Below are 24,864 nucleotides of genomic sequence, written 5' to 3' on the forward strand. Positions count from 1 at the left end.
GTCCTACCTAGTGTTATAGTGACAGACCCGTCCCCACCAGAACTGTACCCCAGTGTTAGTGACATACCCGTCCCCACCAGTACTGTACCCCAGTGTTACACAGTGACAGACCCGTCCCCACCAGTACTGTACCCCAGTGTTATACAGTGAGAGACCCATCCCCACCAGTACTGTACCCCAGTGTTACACAGTGACAGACCCGTTCCCACCAGTGTTCTGCCCAGTGTTATACAGTGAGACACGTCCCCACCAGTACTGTACCCCAGTGTTACACAGTGACAGACCCATCCCCATCAGTACTGTACCCCAGTGTTATACAGTGACAGACCTGTCCCCGCCAGTACTGTACCCCAGTGTTATACAGTGACAGACCCACCCCCACCAGTACTGTACCCCAATGTTATACAGTGACAGACCCGCCCCCACCAGTACTGTACCCCAGTGTTATACAGTCACAGACCCATCCCCACCAGTACTATACCCCAGTGTTATACAGTGACAGACTCGTCCCCACCAGTACTGTACCCCAGTGTTATACAGTGACAGACCTGTCTCCACCAGTACTGTAGCCCAGTTATACAGTGACAGACCCGTCCCCACCAGTGTTCTACCCAGTGTTATACAGTGACAGACCCATCCCCATCAGTACTGTACCCCAGTGTTATACAGTGACAGACCCGTTCCCAACCAGTACTGTACCCCAGTGTTACACAGTGACAGACCCATCCCCACCAGTGTTCTACCCAGTGTTATACAGTGACAGACCCATCCCCACCAGTACTGTACCCCAGTGTTATACAGTGACAGACCCATCCCCACCAATACTGTACCCCAATGTTATACAGCGACAGACCCGTCCCCACCACTGTACCCCAGTGTTTTACAGTGACAGACCCATCCCCACCAGTACTGTACCCCAGGGTTATACAGTGACAGACCCGTCCCCACCCGTACTGTACCCCAGTGTTATACAGTGACTGACCCACCCCCACCAGTACTGTACCTCAGTGTTAAAGTGACAGACCCATCCCCACCAGTACTGTACCCCAGTGTTACACAGTGACAGACCCATTCCCCACCAGTACTGTACCCAGTGTTATACAGCGACAGACCCGTTCCCACAAGTACTGTACCCCAGTGTTATACAGTGACAGACCCATCCCCACCAGTACTGTACCCCAGGGTTATACAGTGACAGACCCGTTCCCCACCAGTACTGTACCCAGTGTTATACAGTGACAGACCCATTTGTACCCCAGTGTTATACAGTGACAGACCCGTCCCCACCAGTACTGTACCCCAGTGTTACACAGTGACAGACCCATACCCATCAGTACTGTACCGCAGGGTTATACAGTGACAGACCCATTCCCACCAGTACTGTTCCCCAGTGTTATACAGTGACAGACCCAACCCACCAGTGTTCTACCCAGTGTTATACAGTGACTGACCCGTTCCCCACCACTACTGTACCCAGTGTTATACAGTGACAGACCCGTCCCCACCAGTACTGTACTCGTGTTATACAGTGACAGACCCATTCCCACCACTGTACCCCGGTGTTATACAGCGACAGACGCGTCCCCACCACTGTACCCCGGTGTTATACAGTGACAGACCCATCCCCACCAGTACTGTACCCCAATGTTATACAGTGACAGACCCGTCCCCACCAGTACTGTACCCCAGTGTTAGTGACAGACCCATTCCCACCACTGTACCCCGGTGTTATAGTGACAGACCCATCCCCACCAGTGTCCTACCTAGTGTTATAGTGACAGACCCGTCCCCACCAGAACTGTACCCCAGTGTTAGTGACATACCCGTCCCCACCAGTACTGTACCCCAGTGTTACACAGTGACAGACCCGTCCCCACCAGTACTGTACCCCAGTGTTATACAGTGAGAGACCCATCCCCACCAGTACTGTACCCCAGTGTTACACAGTGACAGACCCGTTCCCACCAGTGTTCTGCCCAGTGTTATACAGTGAGACACGTCCCCACCAGTACTGTACCCCAGTGTTACACAGTGACAGACCCATCCCCATCAGTACTGTACCCCAGTGTTATACAGTGACAGACCTGTCCCCGCCAGTACTGTACCCCAGTGTTATACAGTGACAGACCCACCCCCACCAGTACTGTACCCCAATGTTATACAGTGACAGACCCCGCCCCCACCAGTACTGTACCCCAGTGTTATACAGTCACAGACCCATCCCCACCAGTACTATACCCCAGTGTTATACAGTGACAGACTCGTCCCCACCAGTACTGTACCCCAGTGTTATACAGTGACAGACCTGTCTCCACCAGTACTGTAGCCCAGTTATACAGTGACAGACCCGTCCCCACCAGTGTTCTACCCAGTGTTATACAGTGACAGACCCATCCCCATCAGTACTGTACCCCAGTGTTATACAGTGACAGACCCGTTCCCAACCAGTACTGTACCCCAGTGTTACACAGTGACAGACCCATCCCCACCAGTGTTCTACCCAGTGTTATACAGTGACAGACCCATCCCCACCAGTACTGTACCCCAGTGTTATACAGTGACAGACCCATCCCCACCAATACTGTACCCCAATGTTATACAGCGACAGACCCGTCCCCACCACTGTACCCCAGTGTTTTACAGTGACAGACCCATCCCCACCAGTACTGTACCCCAGGGTTATACAGTGACAGACCCGTCCCCACCCGTACTGTACCCCAGTGTTATACAGTGACTGACCCACCCCCACCAGTACTGTACCTCAGTGTTAAAGTGACAGACCCATCCCCACCAGTACTGTACCCCAGTGTTACACAGTGACAGACCCATTCCCCACCAGTACTGTACCCAGTGTTATACAGCGACAGACCCGTTCCCACAAGTACTGTACCCCAGTGTTATACAGTGACAGACCCATCCCCACCAGTACTGTACCCCAGGGTTATACAGTGACAGACCCGTTCCCCACCAGTACTGTACCCAGTGTTATACAGTGACAGACCCATTTGTACCCCAGTGTTATACAGTGACAGACCCGTCCCCACCAGTACTGTACCCCAGTGTTACACAGTGACAGACCCATACCCATCAGTACTGTACCGCAGGGTTATACAGTGACAGACCCATTCCCACCAGTACTGTTCCCCAGTGTTATACAGTGACAGACCCAACCCACCAGTGTTCTACCCAGTGTTATACAGTGACTGACCCGTTCCCCACCACTACTGTACCCAGTGTTATACAGTGACAGACCCGTCCCCACCAGTACTGTACTCGTGTTATACAGTGACAGACCCATTCCCACCACTGTACCCCGGTGTTATACAGCGACAGACCCGTCCCCACCACTGTACCCCGGTGTTATACAGTGACAGACCCATCCCCACCAGTACTGTACCCCAATGTTATACAGTGACAGACCCGTCCCCACCAGTACTGTACCCCAGTGTTAGTGACAGACCCATCCCCACCAGTACTATACCCCAGTGTTATACAGTGACAGACCCGTCCCCACCAGTACTGTACCCCAGTGTTATACAGTGACAGACCCGTCCCCACCAGTACTGTAACCGTGTTACAGAGTGACTGACCCGTTCCCCACCAGTACTGTACCCCAGTGTTATACAGTGACAGACCCGTCCCCACCAGTACTGTACCCCAGTGTTATACAGTGACAGACCCGTCCCCACCAGTACTGTACCCGTGTTTAGCTCACAAGGCTAAATCGCTGGCTTTTAAGGCAGACCAAGCAGGCCAGCAGCACGGTTCGATTCCCGTACCAGCCTCCCCGGACAGGTGCCGGAATGTGGCGACTAGGGGCTTTTCACAGTAACTTCATTGAAGCCTACTCGTGACAATAAGCGATTTTCATTTTTCATTCATTCATTACACAATGACTGACCCGTTCCCCACCAGTACTGTACCCCAGTGTTATACAGTGACAGATCAGTCCCCACCAGTACTGTACCCAGTGTTATACAGTGACAGACCCATTCCCACCACTGTACCCCGATGTTATACAGCGACAGACCCGTCCCCACCACTCTACCCCGGTGTTATAGTGACAGACCCATCCCCACCAGTGTCCTACCTAGTGTTATAGTGACAGACCCGTCCCCACCAAAACTGTACCCCAGTGTTAGTGACATACCCGTCCCCACCAGTACTGTACCCCACTGTTACACAGTGACAGACCCGTCCCCACCAGTACTGTACCCCAGTGTTATCGAGCGACAGACCCGTCCCCACCAGTACTGTACCCCAGTGTTATACAGTGACAGACCAATCCCCACCAGTACTGTACCCCATGGTTATACAGTGATAGACCCATCCCCACCAGTACTGTACCAAGTGTTATACAGTGACAGACCCATTCCCACCACTGTACCCCGGTGTTATACAGCGACAGACCCGTCCCCACCACTCTACCCCGGTGTTATAGTGACAGACCCATCCCCACCAGTGTCCTACCTCGTGTTATAGTGACAGACCCGTCCCCACCAGAACTGTACCCCAGTGTTAGTGACATACCCGTCCCCACCAGTACTGTACCCCAGTGTTACACAGTGACAGACCCGTCCCCACCAGTACTGTACCCCAGTGTTATCGAGCGACAGACCCGTCCCCACCACTGCACACCAGTGTTATAGAGACAGACCAATCCCCACCAGTACTGTACCCCATGGTTATACAGTGACAGACCCGTCCCCACCCGTACTGTACCCCAGTGTTATAGTGACAGACCCATCCCCACCAGTACAATACCCCAGTGTTATACAGTGACAGACCCATCCCCACCAGTACTGTACTCGTGTTATACAGTGACAGACCCATCCCCAGCCGTACTGTACCCCAGTGTTAAAGTGACAGATCCATCCCCACCAGTACTGTACCCCAGTGTTATACAGTGACAGACCCATCCCCACCAGTACTGTACCCCAGTGTTATACAGTGACAGACCCATCCCCACCAGTACTGAAATGAAAAATGAAAATCACTTATTGTCACGAGTAGTCTTCAAATGAAGTTACTGTGAAAAGCCCCTAGTCGCCACATTCCGGCGCCTGTTCGGGGAGGCTGTTACGGGAATCGAACCGTGCTGCTGGCCTGCTTTCAAAGCCAGCGATTTAGCCCTGTGCTAAACAGCCCCTGAACTGTACCCCAGTGTTACACAGTGACAGACCCGTCCCCACCAGTACTGTACCCAGTGTTATACAGTGACAGACCCGTCCCCACCAGTACTGTATTCGTGTTATACAGTGACAGACCCATTCCCACCACTGTACCCCGGTGTTATACAGCGACAAACCCGTCCCCACCACTGTACCCCGGTGTTATACAGTGACAGACCCATCCCCACCAGTGTCCTACCTAGTGTTATAGTGACAGACCCGTCCCCACCAGTACTGTACCCCAGTGTTAGTGACAGACCCATCCCCACCAGTACTATACCCCAGTGTTATACAGTGACAGACCCGTCCCCACCAGTACTGTACCCCAGTGTTATACAGTGACAGACCCGTCCCCACCAGTACTGTACCCGTGTTACACAGTGACTGACCCGTTCCCCACCAGTACTGTACCCCAGTGTTATACAGTGACAGACCCGTCCCCACCAGTACTGTACCCCGGTGTTATACAGTGACAGACCCGTCCCCACCAGTACTGTACCCGTGTTACACAGTGACTGACCCGTTCCCCACCAGTACTGTACCCCAGTGTTATACAGTGACAGATCAGTCCCCACCAGTACTGTACCCAGTGTTATACAGTGACAGACCCATTCCCACCACTGTACCCCGGTGTTATAGTGACAGACCCATCCCCACCAGTGTCCTACCTAGTGTTATAGTGACAGACCCGTCCCCACCAGAACTGTACCCCAGTGTTAGTGACATACCCGTCCCCACCAGTACTGTACCCCAGTGTTACACAGTGACAGACCCGTCCCCACCAGTACTGTACCCCAGTGTTATCGAGCAACAGACCCGTCCCCACCACTGTACCCCAGTGTTATACAGTGACAGACCAATCCCCACGAGTACTGTACCCCATGGTTATACAGTGACACACCCATCCCCACCCGTACTGTACCCCAGTGTTATAGTGACATACCCGTCCCCACCAGTACTGTACCCCAGTGTTAGTGACATACCCGTCCCCACCAGTACTGTACCCCAGTGTTACACAGTGACAGACCCGTCCCCACCAGTACTGTACCCCAGTGTTATCGAGCGACAGACCCGTCCCCACCACTGTACCCCAGTGTTATACAGTGACAGACCAATCCCCACCAGTACTGTACCCCATGGTTATACAGTGACAGACCCATCCCAACCCGTACTGTAGCCCAGTGTTATAGGGACAGACCCATCCCCACCAGTACTGTACCCCAGTGTTATAGTGACAGACCCGTCCCCACCAATACTGTAGCCCAGTGTTTCCAGCGACAGACCCATCCTTACCAGTACTGTACCCAGGGTGAGACAGTGACAGACCCATCCCCACCAGTACTGCACCCAGTGTTATACAGTGACAGACCCGTCCCCACCAGTACTGTACCCCAGTGTTATACAGTGGCAGACCCGTTCCCCACCAGTACTATACCCCAGTGTTATACAGTGACAGACCCATCCCCACCAGTACTATACCTATACCCCGGTGTTATACAGTGACAGACCCATCCCCACCAGTACTGTACTCCAGTGTTATACAGTGACAGACGCATCCCCAGCCGTACTGTACCCCAGTGTTAAAGTGACAGATCCATCCCCACCAGTACTGTACCCCAGTGTTATCCAGCGACAGACCCATCCCCACCAGTACTGAAATGAAAAATGAAAATCGCTTATTGTCATGAGTAGTCTTCAAATGAAGTTACTGTGAAAAGCCCCTAGTCGCCACATTCCGGCGCCTGTTCGGGGAGGCTGTTACGGGAATCGAACTGTGCTGCTGGCCTGCTTGGTCTGCTTTCAAAGCCAGCGATTTAGCCCTGTGCTAAACAGCCCCTGAACTGTACCCCAGTGTTATACAGTGACAGACCCGTCCCCACCAGTACTGTACCCAGTGTTATACAGTGACAGACCCATCCCCACCAGTACTGTACCCAGTGACAGACCCATCCCCACCTGTACCGTACCCAGGGTGAGACAGTGACAGACCCGTTCCCCACCAGTACTGCACCCAGTGTTATACAGTGACAGACTCATCCCCACCAGTCCTGTACCCCAGAGTTATACAGTGACAGACCCACCCCCACCAGTACTGTACCCCAGTGTTATACAGTGACAGACCCATCCCCACCAGTACTGTACCCCAGTGTTATATATTATAGCCCAAGGAAGGGCCAATACGCAGCAGCAGTGGACCATGTTGGTGATAGTTAATCCATTTTCCCATGTACAATTTGCACCCGAGGTGTTAAGTGACATCACTGAGGCGGGTGGGGGGGGGGGTCAAACCCTTGCCAAGTCCAGGGGGCAGGCACTGCGCCTTTCATCTGCGGAGATGGGAGGGGTGGGGTGCGAGGTTTGTTCAAAATTCATGAGGGGCTGGACAAAGTAGATGGGGAGAAAAGCTATTCCCATCAGGAAAAGGATCTAGAACAAGAGGGACACAGATTTGAGATGACTTGAGGAAAATCCTATTTTCACAGTGAGTGGTTGTATTCTGCTAAACTCTGCCTGGAAGTGTAGTGGAGACAGATTCACGCGAGGCGTGCGATGGGGATAAAGGCAGGGGAATGGCATTGAGCCATGACATTTTTTCAGAGAGAGGGTGCGCGACGATGGGCTGAATGTCCTCCTTTAGCCCTGCAACAACTGTGTCATGTTTTACCAGCCTGGTGGAGGGGGTGGCGGGACGATATGGGGGAAGAGGGGGTGGCGGGACGATATGGGGGAAGGGGGGTGGGGGGGACCTGCATATTCAGGGAAGGGGGTGGTATGAAACGGCTGGCAGCAAGGGGGGGTATGCAAGGACACTCACGTGTAGTGCATGGACGCCCCGCGGTTCCTCCAGTTGGCGATCTCCAGCGCGCGGGTGTCGACACCGCGCACACAGGCGCCCTGCTGCTGACCGTCATCGGTGTTCTGGTAGGGTCGGAGGCGCACGACCACCTGCACCGGGTGATGGACCGGCTTCCTGGTGGGTTGCGGGTCGCAGGCGCTCGACTGTCCGGACATGGTTACCTGGAATTAAGGAGAGACAACAAAATTACAATTAACGGCAGCTGCACCCGGACAGTCAGTACTGAGGGAGTGCTGCACTGTCAGAGGGTCAGTACTGAGGGAGTGCCGCACTGTCAGAGGGTCAGTACTGAGGGAGTGCCGCACTGTCAGAGGGTCAGTACTGAGGGAGTGCTGCGCTGTCAGAGGGTCAGTACTGAGGGAGTGCCGCACTGTCAGAGGGTCAGTACTGAGGGAGTGCCGCACTGTCAGAGGGTCAGTACTGAGGGAGCGCCGCACTGTCAGAGGGTCAGTACTGAGGGAGTGCTGCACTGTCAGAGGGTCAGTACTGAGGGAGTGCTGCACTGTCAGAGGGTCAGTACTGAGGGAGTGCCGCACTGTCAGAGGGACAGTACTGAGGGAATGCCGCACTGTCAGAGGGTCAGTACTGAGGGAGGGCTGCACGGTCAGAGGGTCAGTACTGAGGGAATGCCGCACTGTCAGAGGGTCAGTACTGAGGGAATGCCGCACTGTCAGAGGGTCAGTACTGAGGGAGTGCAGCACTGTCAGAGGGTCAGTACTGAGGGAGTGCTGCACTGTCAGAGGTTCAGTACTGATGGAGTGCGGCACTGTCAGAGGGTCAGTACTGAGGGAGAGCCACACTGTCATAGGGTCAGCACTGAGGGAGTGCCGCACTGTCAGAGGGTCAGTACTGAGGGAGTGCCGCACTGTCAGAGGGTCAGTACTGAGGGAGCGCCGCACTGTCAGAGGGTCAGTACTGAGGGAGTGCTGCACTGTCAGAGGGTCAGTACTGAGGGAGTGCCGCACTGTCAGAGGGACAGTACTGAGGGAATGCCGCACTGTCAGAGGGTCAGTACTGAGGGAGGGCTGCACGGTCAGAGGGTCAGTACTGAGGGAATGCCGCACTGTCAGAGGGTCAGTACTGAGGGAATGCCGCACTGTCAGAGGGTCAGTACTGAGGGAGTGCAGCACTGTCAGAGGGTCAGTACTGAGGGAGTGCTGCACTGTCAGAGGTTCAGTACTGATGGAGTGCGGCACTGTCAGAGGGTCAGTACTGAGGGAATGCCGCACTGTCAGAGGGTCAGTACTGAGGGAGTGCCGCACTGTCAGAGGGTCAGTACTGAGGGAGTGCCGCACTGTCAGAGGGTCAGTACTGAGGGAATGCCGCACGGTCAGAGGGTCAGTACTGAGGGAGTGCTGCACTGTCAGAGGGTCAGTACTGAGGGAGTGCTGCACTGTCAGAGGGTCAGTACTGAGGGAGTGCTGCACGGTCAGAGGGTCAGTACTGAGGGAATGCCGCACGGTCAGAGGGTCAGTACTGAGGGAGTGCCGCACTGTCAGAGGGTCAGTACTGAGGGAGTGCTGCATTGTCAGACGGTATATATTGTATTTATGGTATTTATTATCAATTATTTACCGTGAATTTTCCACAATCTTCTCTGGGCCTCGACCCAACCGCCACCGTATTCGAATCTGCCGCGCTCCCGCTCCCGCCCCCTACGAGCTCCGGCCAATCAGACGATTGGCCAGCGCCCCCATCCATCACCCACCTGCGACCAATCAGACCCCGGCTCCTTCAGCCCCGCTCCTCCCACTGGCTCCCCACTCTGTCAATCATCCGCCCCTTTTCCCCGTCTCCCCGCCCCGCCGCGCGATTGCAGGACGCCTCTTGTCAGTCAGGGGCGTCTTCCGCTCCCTCCCCCCTCCGCCAATCACCGTACTTCTTCTCCGTCCGTCCCGCCCAGCTTACCGGATGTGATCTCCGAGCAGCCGCGTTCGATTGGACGCCGGCGCTGTCAGTCCGACCGGCCCTCCGTTCTCCTTCGCCCTGCTGGCGCCGGCTGCAGAACGCGGCCACCGATTGGGCAGTTTGGCCGCCTATCAACCACTGGAAGTACCTCCTGGTCCTGCCCTCTTCCCCCTCACTCGTGTTCTCCCTCTTGACGATCAATCATCGGGTATCTCCCCTTCCGATTGGATTAGAGCCCTGTCAATCACGATCAACTCACCAGAAAGCTCTGTGAACCCGCCCCCTCGGTACCTGTCAATCATCTGCGCCATTTTAGGACGTCAGCGGCTGCCATTTCCGGTACTCTTCACGAAAAACAGAAAATAACTTTTTCTGGTATCACTTCACAGGAATTGCAAACCTTTAACATGTAAATAAATCTTGTAGGGTAGGCCTTTTAAATTCAAATGCTGCCTACAAAAAGGAAGTGAGGAGCTAGTAAGTCTTTTTCCTATTGAAGTAGTAAGATGTATATTAATAATGTTTGTTGACAGTAGTCAGGTGTTTTTTTAGTATTGGTGATGTTCGTCAATAGCAGTCAGGTGGAATAGTAAGGTTTAAGACCATTAATAAGGTCAGTTAGTATTTCAAGATTTGTGATTAGAGTTCATCTAAAAGATGGATGAATGTGGCACGGTGGTTAGCACTGCTGCCTCACCGCGCCGAGATCCCAGGTTCGATCCTGGCCCTAGGTCACGGCCTTGTGGAGTTTGCACATTCTCCCCGTGTCTGTGGGTTTCATCCCCACAACCCAAAGATGTGCAGGGGCCACGTTAAATTGCCCCGTAATTGGGGGAAATAAAGAATTGGGTACCCACACAAGAACGGACGGAGAAGAAGGAGGCGAAGATTTGCGATTTCTATTGGTATTTTTCCACAATTTATTGCGGTGGCATTGTGATTAGCACTGCTGCCTCGCAGCGCCAGAGACCCAGGTTGGCACGGTGGCACAGTAGTTAGCACTGCTGCCTCACAGCACCAGGGAGTCACGACGGTACGGTGGCGCAGCAGTTAACATGGCAGCCTCACAGCGTCAGGGACCCGGCTTCAATTCCAGCCTCGGGTCACCCTATGTGGAGTTTGTATGTTCTCCACGTGTCTGCGCGGGTTTCCTCCGGGTGCTCCGATTTCCTCCCACAGTCCAAAGATGTGCAGGTTCGGTGGATTGGCCATGATCAAAGCGTGGGGTTACGGGGATAAGGCAGGGGACTGGTATGTAGGTCTTTTGGAGAGATGTGCAGACCTGATGGGCCGAATGGCCTCCTTCTGCACTGCAGGAATTCTGTGTCATCTGATAGCTGGAGGCTATCTTCACTCACCTGAGGAAGGAGCAGTGCTCCGAAAGCTAGTGTTTGAAACAAACATGTTGGACTTTAACCTGGTGTTGCTCACCCCAGTCCAACGTCAGCATCTCCACATCATAGCTAGAGGAATGGCGGGGCTGCCTTAGGATGAGGGCCTGGCTCTGTGGTTGTTTCTAAGCCAACATTTATTGTCGGTCCCTCGTTGCCCCTTGAGAAGGTGCTGGGTGAGCCGCTACCTCTGCCCGCTGCAAGTACACCCACCGTCCTGTTAGGGAGGGAGATCCGGGATTCTTGTCCAGCGACAGCGAAGGAATGGTCGACGTATTTCCAAGTCAGAATGCTGTGTGGCTCGGGGACGGGGGGCGTTTATGTGGATCCACCCAGAGAGGGGTGAGCCTGTGACTGCAAAGCAGCTGAGGCAAAAAACATTGTGTAATTTTATTAATTAGATGTAGATCAAAGGATATGGGGGGGGGGGGAAAGCGGGAAGAGGTCACGGAGTTGGCTAATGAAACGAGGAGCAGGCTCGAAGAACCGAACTATCTCCTCCTGCTCCTGTTTTCTATGTGTTCCCGGTGCGTCTCCTGCCCCTTGGTCTTCTCGGTGGGAGAAGTGGAGGGTTTGGAAGGTGCTGTCGAAGGAGCCTCGGCGAGTGGCTGCCGTGCATCTTGTAGATGGGGCACACGGCTGCCGCTGTGCGTCGGTGGGGGAGGGAGCGGATGTGTAAGGTGGGGGTTAGTGTGTCGATTGAGCGGGAGCTGCTTTGTCCTGGATGGTGTCGAGCTTCTCGAGTGTTGTTGGGAGCCGCACTCATCCAGGCAAGTGGAGAGGGTCCTATCCCACTCCTGACTTGTGTCCTTGTAGATGGTGGACAGGCTTTGGGGGGAGTCAGGAGGTGAGTTACTCTCCGCAGGATTCCCAACCTCTGACCTGCTCTGGGAGCCTCAGTACTGATGTTAGTGGGGTATTTACTGGATATCCCAATGGGGTATTTACACCGCTCCCTCCCCCCCCCCCCCCCCCCCCCCCCCCCATACTGCTTCTGCTCTAGGTGTATTTACAGCCCCTTCTTGCCCCCTGTCCGTCTGTTTACATTGCATTCTGTGCTCTCCCTCTTGACTGTCTGATTGTCCCCCTCTCTCTCTCTCTCTCTCCAGATCCCAGCCTGCCATGCAGGCAGAGGGTCCTGACCCACCGGTGGGCCTGGCTGAGCTGACCCTGGACAGTGAGGAGACATGGTGCGTGGCCTGCAGCGATGAGGAGGTGGAGGATACGGAGGGCTGGTGCCCGGACCCCCAGGAGGTTCGCTGCATGTACGAGATCCTGGCGGAGCAGGGAACACTGGAGCTGAGCGTGAGACCCCTTCCCCGCCGGCCGCCCACCCCGGAGGTGGACCCACAGGAAGAAGAGGAGGAAGAGGAGGAGGAGGCAGAAGCTGAGGCAGACGAGAAGTAAGGGACGGAATTAATGTGGTGGGAAGGGTTGGAGGCGTTTGGCTCCAAGTTAAAGCACAGGAACCGGGAGTGAATCATCGCTGGCTTGTTTCCTGAGCCAGGTGGAGCTGAACAAATGATGTGAATGTGGGGGGAGCGAGCACTAAGCTCACAGTAAAAACAAAAATTGGTGCTGTGGGAAACAACGAGGGGGAAAACCTCAGATTACAGGATAATACAGGTGGCGCAGTGGATAGCACCGCCCGGGTGGCACAAAGATGCGGTGGTTAGCACAGCTACATCACGACACCAAGGACCAGGGTGGCACGGAGACGCAATGGTTAGCACAGCTACCTCACGCCGCCGCGGACCATGGTGGTGCAGTGGTTAGCACTGCTGCCTCACAGCACCGATGACCCAGGTTCAATCCCAACCCCGGATCATTGTCCGTGAGGAGTTAGCACTCTCCCCGTTTCTGCGTGGGTCTCACCTCCCCACAACCCAAAGATGTGCAGGGTAGGTGGATTGGCCACACTAAATTGCCCCTTAATTGGAAAATAGGTGTCAGGACGGGTGGAGAGAGCAGTTAATAACGCAGAGAGTGTTCTGGGATTTATTAATAGGGGCAGAGAGTAGAAGAGCGAGGAGGTTACTGAACTTATACAAGACACTAGTTAGCCCCTCAGCTGGAATATTGTGCACAGTTCTGGGTGTCTCACTTTTAGGAAGGATGTGAACACATTGGGGGGAGAGCAGAAGAGGTTCACAGGAACGGTTCCAGGGATGAGAAACTTCAGTGATGAGGATCGATTGGAGAGCTTGGGAATGTTTGCATCAGAGAGAAGAAGACTGAGGAGATTTGGTTCGAGATGTTCAAACCATGAGGGAGCTGGACAGAGTAGACCAGGAGAAACTGTTGCCGCTCCGAGTGCGATTGAGAAGGAGAGGGACACACGGATTTACACTGATTCGTAAAAGAGGCAAATCTGATGTGAGGTGAAATGTCTTCACAGCGAGTGGTTGGATCTGGAATGTTCTGTCTGGAAGTGTGGTGGAGACGGGTCCACTCGCGGAGTATGAGAGGGTTGTGGATGTTTATTACATAGATAGAACGATACAGCGCAGTACAGGCCCTTCGGCCCTCAATGTTGCACCGACATGGAAAAAAACTAAAGGCCATCTAACCTACACTATGCCCTTATCATCCATATGCTTATCCAATAAACTTTTAAATGCCCTCAATGTTGGCGAGTTCACTACTGTTGCAGGTAGGGCATTCCACGGCCTCACCACTCTTTGCGTAAAAAACCCACCTCTGACCTCTGTCCTATATCTATTACCCCTCAGTTTAAGGCTATGTCCCCTCGTGATAGCCACCTCCATCCGCGGGAGAAGGCTCTCGCTGTCCACCCTATCTAACCCTCTGATCATTTTGTATGCCTCTATTAGGTCACCTCTTAACCTTCTTCTCTCTAACGAAAACAACCTCAAGTCCATCAGCCTTTCCCCATAAGATTTTCCCTCCATAGCAGGCAACATCCTGGTAAATCTCCTCTGTACCCGTTCCAAAGCATCCACGTCCTTCCTATAATGAGGCGACCAGAACTGTACGCAATACTCCAAATGCGGCCGTACTAGAGTTTTGTACAACTGCAATATGACCTCATGGCTCCGGAACTCAATCCCTCTACCAATAAAGGCCATCACACCATAGGCCTTCTTCACAACCCTATCAACCTGGGTGGCAACTTTCAGGGATCTATGTACATGGACACCGAGATCCCTCTGCTCATCCACACTACCAAGAATTTTACCATTAGCCAAATATTCCGCATTCCTGTTATTCTTTCCAAAGTGAATCACCTCACACTTCTCCACATTAAACTCCATTTGCCACCTCTCAGCCCAGCTTTGCAGCTTATCTATGTCCCTCTGTAACCTGCAACATCCTTCCGCACTGTCTACAACTCCACCGACTTTAGTGTCGTCTGCAAATTTACTTACCCATCCTTCTGCGCCCTCCTCTAGGTCATTTATAAAAATGACAAACAGCAACGGCCCCAGAACAGATCCTTGTGGTACGCCACTCGTAACTGAACTCCATTCTGAACATTTCCCATCAACCACCACTCTCTGTCTTCTTTCAACTAGCCAATTTCTGATCCACATCTCTAAATCACCCTCAATCCCCAGCCTCCGTATTTTCTGCAATAGCCGACCGTGGGGAACCTTATCAAACGCTTTACTGAAATCCATATACACCACATCAACTGCTCTACCCTCGTCTACCTGTTCAGTCACCTTCTCAAAGAACTCGATAAGGTTTGTGAGGCATGACCTACCCTTCACAAAACCATGCTGACTATCCCTAATCATATTATTCCTATCTAGATGATTATAAATCGTATCTTTTATAATCCTCTCCAAGACTTTACCCACCACAGACGTTAGGCTCACCGGCCTATAGTTACCGGGGTTATCTCTACTCCCCTTCTTGAACAAAGGGACCACATTTGCTATCCTCCAGTCCTCTGGCACTATTCCTGTAGCCAATGATGACCTAAAAATCAAAGCCAAAGGCTCAGCAATCTCTTCCCTGGCTTCCCAGAGAATCCTAGGATAAATCCCATCAGGCCCCGGGGACTTATCTATTTTCACCTTGTCCAGAATTGCCAACACTTCTTCCCTACGCACCTCAATGCCATCTATTCTAATAGCCTGGGTCTCAGCATTCTCCTCCACAATATTATCTTTTTCCTGAGTGAATACTGACAAAAAGTATTCATTTAGTATCTTGCTTATCTCCTCAGCCTCCACACACAACTTCCCACCACTGTCCTTGACTGGCCCTACTCTTACCCTAGTCATTCTTTTATTCCTGACATACCTATAGAAAGCTTTTGGGTTTTCCTTGATCCTACCTGCCAAAGACTTCTCGTGTCCCCTCCTTGCTCGTCTTAGCTCTCTCTTTAGATCCTTCCTCGCTTCCCTGTAACTATTAAGCGCCCCAACTGAAACTTCACGCCTCATCTTCACATAGGCCTCCTTTTTCCTCTTAACAAGAGATTCCACTTCTTTGGTAAACCACGGTTCCCTCGCTCTACCCATTCCTCCCTGTCTGACTGGTACGTACTGATCAAGAACACGCAATAGCTGTTCCTTGAACAAGCTCCACATATCCAGTGTGCCCAACCCTTGCAGCCTACTTCTCCAACCTACACATCCTAATTCATGTCTAATGGCATCATAATTGCCCTTCCCCCAGCTATAACTCTTGCCCTGCGGGGTATACTTATCCCTTTCCATCACTAATGTAAAGGTCACCGAATTGTGGTCACTGTCTCCAAAGTGTTCACCTACCTCCAGATCTAACACCTGGCCTGGTTCATTACCCAAAACCAAATCCAAAGTGGCCTCACCTCTTGTTGGCCTGTCAACATATTGTGTCAGAAAACCCTCCTGCACACATTGTACAAAGAACGACCCATCCAATGTACTCGAACTATATCTTTTCCAGTCAATATTAGGAAAGTTAAAGTCTCCCATAACAACTACCCTGTTACTTTCGCTCTTTTCCAGAATCATCTTCGCCATCCTTTCCTCTACATCTCTAGAACTATTAGGTGGCCTATAGAAAACTCCCAGCAGGGTGACCTCTCCTTTCCTGTTTCTAACCTCAGCCCATACTACCTCGGAAGAAGAGTCCCCATCTTGCATCCTTTCTGCCACCGTAATACTGTCCTTGACTAGCAGCGCCACACCTCCCCCTCTTTTGCCCCCTTCTCTGACTTTACTAAAACACCTAAACCCCGGAACCTGCAACAACCATTCCTGTCCCTGCTCTATCCATGTCTCTGAAATGGCCACAACATCCAAGTCCCAGGTACCAACCCATGCTGCCAATTCCCCTACCTTATTTCGTATACTCCTGGCATTGAAATAGACACACTTCAAACCACTGACCTGAACACTGGCACCCTCCTGCGAAGTGAAATCTGTGCTCCTGACCTCTCTACTCTCAATCTCTCGCACCCCAAAACTACAATCCAGGTTCCCATGCCCCTGCTGAATTAGTTTAAACCCCCCCAAAGAGTACTAACAAATCTCCCCCCCAGGATATTGGTGCCCCTTAGGTTCAGATGTAGACCATCCTGTCTATAGAGGTCCCACCTTCCCCAGAAAGAGCCCCAGTTATCCAGAAATCTGAATCCCTCCCGCCTGCACCATCCCTGTAGCCACGTGTTTAATTGCTCTCTCTCCCTATTCCTCGTCTCACTATCACGTGGCACGGGCAACAACCCAGAGATAACAACTCTGTTTGTTCTCGCTCTGAGCTTCCATCCTAGCTCCCTAAAGGCCTGCCTGACATCCTTGTCCCCTTTCCTACCTATGTCGTTAGTGCCAATGTGGACTACGACTTGGGGCTGCTCCCCCTCCCCCTTAAGGACCCGAAAAACACGATCCGAGACATCACTTACCCTTGCACCTGGGAGGCAACATACCAAACGTGAGTCTCTCTCGCTCCCACAAAATCTCCTATCTGTGCCCCTGACTATTGAGTCCCCAATTACTAATGCTCTGCTCCTCTCCCCCCTTCCCTTCTGAGCAACAGGGACAGACTCCGTGCTAGAGACCTGCACCCCATGGCTTACCCCTGGTAAGTCGTCCCCCCCAGAAGTATCCAAAACGGTATACTTGTTACTCAGGGGAACGACCGCAGGGGGTCCCTGCACTGACTGCTTCTTCCCAGTCCCTCTTACAGTTACCCATCTATCTCCAGTCTTTGGTGTAACTACTTCCCTGAAGCTCCTATCTATGACCACCTCTGCCTCCCGAATGATCCGAAGTTCATCCAACTCCAGCTCCAGTACCATAACTCGGTCTTGTAGGAGCTGGAGCTGGCTGCACTTCCTGCAGGTAAAATCAGCAGGGACACTAACGGCATCCCTCACCTCAAACATCCTGCAGGAGGAACATTGCACTACCTTCCCTGCCATCCCACTTAATTTCAACCAAGTTCTGGTAAACAAATATAAAACAAATTTTTAAAAAAAATAATATAATATAGCACTTACCTGCTCACACCAATGGGTCTTATTATTAGGTTAGAGGAGGAGGGCGGGTGGGAGACACTACACGTGTAGTGTCTCGGGTATCCTCTCCACCAGAATTTATTGGCTAGGAGAAAATCCTTCCCAGAAGTCCGCGGGTCGTACTTCCGGTTCCCGCCTTATATTATCTTTGCTCCCACTGGCACCCCGCCGCTCTTATCTTTTCAATGTCCCAGCTGTCTTACCTCTCGCGCTCTTTTCAATGTCCCTGCTGTCTCTCCTCTCGCGCTCTTTTCAATGTCCCAGCTGTCTTACCTCTCGCGCTCTTTTCAATGTCCCTGCTGTCTCTCCTCTCGCGCTCTTTTCAATGTCCCAGCTGTCTTACCTCTCGCGCTCTTTTCAATGTCCCAGCTGTCTTACCTCTCGCGCTCTTTTCAATGTCCCAGCTGTCTCACCTCTCGCGCTCTTTTCAATGTCCCAGCTGTCTTACCTCTCGCGCTCTTTTCAATGTCCCTGCTGTCTCTCCTCTCGCGCTCTTTTCAATGTCCCAGCTGTCTTACCTCTCGCGCTCTTTTCAATGTCCCTGCTGTCTCTCCTCTCGCGCTCTTTTCAATGTCCCTGCTGTCTTACCTCTCGCGCTCCTTTCAATGTCCCAGCTGTCTTACCTCTCGCGCTCTTTTCAATGTCCTGGCTGTCTCTCCTCTCGCGCTCTTTTCAATGTCCCAGCTGTCTTACCTCTCGCGCTCTTTTCAATGTCCCTGCTGTCTCTCCTCTCGCGCTCTTTTCAATGTCCCAGCTGTCTTACCTCTCGCGCTCTTTTCAATGTCCCTGCTGTCTCTCCTCTCGCGCTCTTTTCAATGTCCCTGCTGTCTTACCGCTCGCGCTCTTTTCAATGTCCTGGCTGTCTCTCCTCTCGCGCTCTTTTCAATGTCCCAGCTGTCTTACCTCTCGCGCTCTTTTCAATGTCCCTGCTGTCTCTCCTCTCGCGCTCTTTTCAATGTCCCAGCTGTCTTACCTCTCGCGCTCCTTTCAATGTCCCAGCTGTCTTACCTCTCGCGCTCTTTTCAATGTCCCAGCTGTCTTACCTCTCGCGCTCTTTTCAATGTCCCAGCTGTCTTACCTCTCGCGCTGTTTTCAATGTCCCAGCTGTCTTACCTCTCGCGCTCTTTTCAATGTCCCTGCTGTCTCTCCTCTCGCGCTCTTTTCAATGTCCTGGCTGTCTCTCCTCCCGCGCTGTTTTCAATGTCCCAGCTGTCTTACCTCTCGCGCTCTTTTCAATGTCCCTGCTGTCTCTCCTCTCGCGCTCTTTTCAATGTCCCAGCTGTCTTACCTCTCGCGCTCTTTTCAATGTCCCTGCTGTCTCTCCTCTCGCGCTCTTTTCAATGTCCCAGCTGTCTTACCTCTCGCGCTCCTTTCAATGTCCCTGCTGTCTCTCCTCTCGCGCTCTTTTCAATGTCCCAGCTGTCTTACCTCTCGCGCTCCTTTCAATGTCCCTGCTGTCTCTCCTCTCGCGCTCTTTTCAATGTCCCAGCTGTCTTACCTCTCGCGCTCTTTTCAATGTCCCTGCTGTCTCTCCTCTCGCGCTCTTTTCAATGTCCCAGCTGTCTTACCTCTCGCGCTCTTTTCAATGTCCCAGCTGTCTTAAAATGTCTTTTCAATGTCCCAGCTGTCTTATCTGACTGGAAACAGTGAGCAGGGGTACGGGGAACGACACTGAGTCACGCGTTCGTCTGGAGAGCTGGTGGGGACAGGATGGGCCGAATGGTCTACTGCCCTGTGATGATTTGTGATTCTGTGTCGGAATTCTCAAAGCATTTGCCACAGAGCGGATTGTTGTGTCTTTACAGGAACAGTACGGAATAAATAGATTACAGATGCACGGGGCTTCAAAGGAACATGAACAGGGGTTTATTAAACTGGACAAAGGGCTAGTACTGGATAAAGGGCTGAAGCCCGGGAAGGAGCTGATAATGTCACGCATGCCACATGACTTGGTTTCTTAGGAGACACTGAACGCAACAACAATAATCCAAGTACATAACATCCTTCCCCTTATACTGCTAAAGTCCAACATAAGTAATAACTAGTGTTTTAACAAACTCATTTACATCTGTCCAAAGTGCAGGCATCAAATGATTACATTGTAATGACACAGTTGATAACATAGACAATTGGCTGGGTGCTGATTTCTCGTTATTGCCCGCCCACTCCCGGGACTTTGTTATTCTCGACCTGAGATGTATTTTCAGGTTGTCCTGTGGATGTGACCATCCTGGAAGGCGTTCAGTCTCTTTCTCCCAGGGAGGAGCAACTGCTTCTGGTGCAATCGCTGCTCGTGTAGATGGACTAGACGTCACACGGACCATTGGAACGGAGACCGTCTCCTCACCCCCCCCCCCCCCCGAGATAGTTCTGGCACTGACGTGTGGTGACAGTAATTGATCCGCGTGGCGCCTCTACCGTACGGTGATGGTAATATATGTGACATCACCGCTCCAACACCGTACGGTAATATATGTGACATCACCACTCCAACACCGTACGGTAGTATATGTGACATCACCGCTCCAACACCGTACGGTAGTATATGTGACATCACCGCTCCAACACCGTACGGTAGTATATGTGACATCACCGCTCCAACACCGTACGGTAGTATATGTGACATCACCGCTCCAACACCGTACGGTAATATATGTGACATCACCGCTCCAACACCGTACGGTAGTATATGTGACATCACCACTCCAACACCATACGGTAGTATATGTGACATCACCACTCCAACACCGTACGGTAGTATATGTGACATCACCACTCCAACACCGTACGGTAGTATATGTGACATCACCGCTCCAACACCGTACGGTAGTATATGTGACATCACCGCTCCAACACCGTACGGTAATATATGTGACATCACCACTCCAACACCATACGGTAGTATATGTGACATCACCGCTCCAACACCGTACGGTAGTATATGTGACATCACCGCTCCAACACCGTACGGTAATATATGTGACATCACCACTCCAACACCATACGGTAGTATATGTGACATCACCGCTCCAACACCGTACGGTAGTATATGTGACATCACTGCTCCAACACCGTACGGTAGTATATGTGACATCACCACTCCAACACCATACGGTAGTATATGTGACATCACTGCTCCAACACCGTACGGTAGTATATGTGACATCACCACTCCAACACCATACGGTAGTATATGTGACATCACTGCTCCAACACCGTACGGTAGTATATGTGACATCACCGCTCCAACACCGTACGGTAGTATATGTGACATCACTGCTCCAACACCGTACGGTAGTATATGTGACATCACCACTCCAACACCATACGGTAGTATATGTGACATCACTGCTCCAACACCGTACGGTAGTATATGTGACATCACCGCTCCACCGGTGAAGGGTAGGTCATGCCTCACAAACCTTATTGAGTTTTTTGAGAAGGTGACCAAACAGGTGGATGAGGGTAAAGCTGTTGATGTGGTGTATATGGATTTCAGTAAGGCGTTTGATAAGGTTCCCCACGGTAGGCTATTGCAGAAAATAAGGAAGTATGGGATTGAAGGTGATTTAGCGGTTTGGATCAGTAATTGGCTAGCTGAAAGAAGACAGAGGTTGATGGCAAATGTTCATCCTGGAGTTCAGTTACTAGTGGTGTACTGCAAGGATCTCTTTTGGGGCCACTGCTGTTTGTCATTTTTATAAATGACCTGGAAGAGGGTGCAGAAGGATGGGTTAGTAAATTTGCAGATGACACGAAGGTCGGTGGAGTTGTGGATAGTGCTGAAGGATGTTATAGGATACAGAGGGACATAGATAAGCTGCAGAGCTGGGCTGAGAGGTGGCAGATGGAGTTTAATGCGGAAAAGTGTGAGGTGGTTCACTTTGGAAGGAGTAACAGGAATGCAGAGTACTGGGCTAATGGCAAGGTTCTTGGTAGTGTAGATGAACAGAGAGATCTCGGCATCCAGGTACATAAATCCCTGAAAGTTGCCACCCAGGTTAATAGGGCTGTAAAGAAGGCATATGGCGTGCTAGCCTTTATCAGTGGGGGGATTGAGTTTCGGAGCCACAAGGTCATGCTGCAGCTGCACATAACTCTGGTGCGGCCGCTCCTGGAGTGCTGCGTGCAGTTCTGGTCACCACATTATAGGAAGGATGTGGAAGCTTTGGAAAGGGTTCAGAGGAGATTTACTAGGACGTTGCCTGTTGTGGAGGGAAGGTCTTATGAGGAAAGGCTCGGGGACTTGAGGTTGTTTTCATTAGAGAGGAGAAAGCTGAGAGGTGACTTAATAGAGACATATAAGATAGTCAGAGGGTTAGATAGGGTGGACAGTGAGAGTCTCTTTCCTCGGATGGTGATGACCAACACGAGGGGACATAGCTTTAAATTGAGGGGTGGTAGATATAGGCCAGATGTCAGAGGCAGTTTCTTTACTCAGAGAGAAGTAGGGGTGTGGAACGCTCTGCCTGCAACAGTAGTACACTCGCCAACTTTAAGGGCATTTAAGTGGTCACTGGATAGACATATGGATGAAAATGGAATAGTGTAGGTCAGATAGGCTTCAGATGGTTTCACAGGTCGGCGCAACATCGAGGGCCGAAGGGCCCGTACTGTGCTGTAATGTTCTATGTTCTAAAACCGTACGGTAGTATAAGTGACATCACCGCTCCAACACCGTACGGTAGTATAAGTGACATCACCGCTCCAACACCGTACGGTAGGATAAGTGACATCACCACTCCAACACCGTACGGTAGTATAAGTGACATCAGCGCTCGAACACCGTACGGTAGTATAAGTGACATCATCACTCCAACACCGTACGGTAGTATCTGTGACATCACCGCTCCAACACCGTACGGTAGTATAAGTGACATCACCGCTCCAACACCGTACGGTAGTATAAGTGACATCACCGCTCCAACACCGTACGGTAGTATAAGTGACATCACCGCTCCAACACCGTACGGTAACGGTAGTATAAGTGACATCACCGCTCTAACACCGTACGGTAGTATAAGTGACATCATCACTCCAACATCGTACGGTAGTATCTGTGACATCACCACTCCAACACCGTACGGTAGTATAAGTGACATCACCTCTCCAACACCGTACGGTAGTATAAGTGACATCATCACTCCAACACCGTACGGTAGTATCTGTCACATCACCGCTCCAACACCGTACGGTGATGGTAGTATAAGTGACATCACCGCTCCAACACCGTACGGTAGTATATGTGACATCACCACCCCAACACCGTACGGTGATGGTAGTATAAGTGACATCACCGCTCCAACACCGTATGGTATTATATGTGACATCACCGCTCTAATACCGTATGGTAGTATATGTGACATCACCGCTCCAACACCGTACGGTAACGGTAGTATAAGTGACATCACCGCTCCAACACCGTACAGTAGTATAAGTGACATCACCGCTCCAACACCGTACGTTAGTATATGTGACATCACCGCTCCAACACCGTACGGTAACGGTAGTATAAGTGACATCACCGCTCCAACACCGTACGGTAGTATAAGTGACATCACCACTCCAACATCGTACGGTAGTATATGTGACATCACCACTCCAACACCGTACGGTAGTATATGTGACATCACCTCTCCAACACCGTACGGTAGTATATGTGACATCACCTCTCCAACACCGTACGGTAGTATATGCGACATCACTGCTCCAACACCGTACGGTAGTCTATGTGACATCACCGCTCCAACACCGTACGGTAATGGTAGTATAAGTGACATCACCGCTCCAACACCGTATGGTAGTATATGTGACATCACCGCTCCAACACCGTACGGTAAGGTAGTATAAGTGACATCACCGCTCCAACACCGTACGGTAAGGTAGTATAAGTGACATCACCGCTCCAACACCGTACGGTAGTATAAGTGACATCACCGCTCCAACACCGTACGGTAGTATAAGTGACATCACCACTCCAACACCGTACGGTAACGGTAGTATAAGTGACATCACCGCTCCAACACCGTACGGTAGTATATGTGACATCACCGCTCCAACACCATGAGGTAGTATATGTGACATCACCGCTCCAACACCGTACGGTAGTAAATGTGACATCACCACTCCAACACCGTACGGTAGTAAATGTGACATCACCACTCCAACACCGTACGGTAATGGTAGTATAAGTGACATCACCGCTCCAACACCGTACGGTAACGGTAGTATAAGTGACATCACCACTCCAACACCGTACGGTAGTATAAGTGACATCACCGTACGGTAGTATAAGTGACATCACCGCTCCAACACCGTACGGTAACGGTAGTATAAGTGACATCACCGCTCCAACACTGTACAGTAGTATAAGTGACATCACCGCTCCAACACCGTACGGTAGTATATGTGACATCACTGCTCCAACACCGTACGGTAGTATATGTGACATCACCGCTCCAACACCGTACGGTAGTATAAGTGACATCACCGCTCTAACACCGTACGGTAGTATAAGTGACATCATCACTCCAACACCGTACAGTAGTATAAGTGACATAACCACTCCAACACCGTACGGTAGTATAAGTGCAATCACGGCTCCAACACCGTACGGTAGTATAAGTGACATCACCGCTCCAACACCGTACAGTAGTATATGTGACATCACCGCTCCAACACCGTACGGTAACGGTAGTATAAGTGACATCACCAGTCCAACACCGTACGGTAGTATATGTGCCATCACCGCTCCAACACCGTACGGTAACGGTAGTATAAGTGACATCACCGCTCCAACACCGTACGGTAGTATAAGTGCAATCACCGCTCCAACACCGTACGGTAGTATAAGTGACATCACCGCTCCAACACCGTACGGTAACGGTAGTATAAGTGACATCACCGCTCTAACACCGTACGGTAGTATAAGTGACATCACCACTCCAACACCGTACGGTAGTATATGTGACATCACCGCTCCAACACCGTACGGTAGTATAAGTGACATCACCACTCCAACACCGTACGGTAGTATAAGTGACATCACCGCTCCAACAC

At 51.6% G+C, this 24,864-nt stretch overlaps 1 protein-coding gene across 1 annotated transcript in view; it reads right to left on the minus strand.

The window, feature by feature from the left end:
* The window catches only part of kif22 (kinesin family member 22), a 48,595-nt gene extending 38,909 nt beyond the window's left edge, over window positions 1-9,686 (minus strand). Inside the window, exons 1-2 of the mRNA XM_038780904.1 lie at window positions 9,604-9,686; window positions 7,987-8,189 (exon numbers count right to left, since the gene is read on the minus strand). Coding sequence (XP_038636832.1) covers window positions 7,987-8,183 — 197 coding nt within the window. The 5' untranslated portion in view covers window positions 8,184-8,189; window positions 9,604-9,686. The remainder of the gene's footprint in view (window positions 1-7,986; window positions 8,190-9,603) is intronic.
* Between the last annotated feature and the right edge of the window lie 15,178 nt (window positions 9,687-24,864).

The sequence above is a fragment of the Scyliorhinus canicula genome, chromosome 20, assembly GCF_902713615.1.
Source record: "Scyliorhinus canicula chromosome 20, sScyCan1.1, whole genome shotgun sequence".
Classification (NCBI taxonomy): domain Eukaryota; kingdom Metazoa; phylum Chordata; class Chondrichthyes; order Carcharhiniformes; family Scyliorhinidae; genus Scyliorhinus; species Scyliorhinus canicula.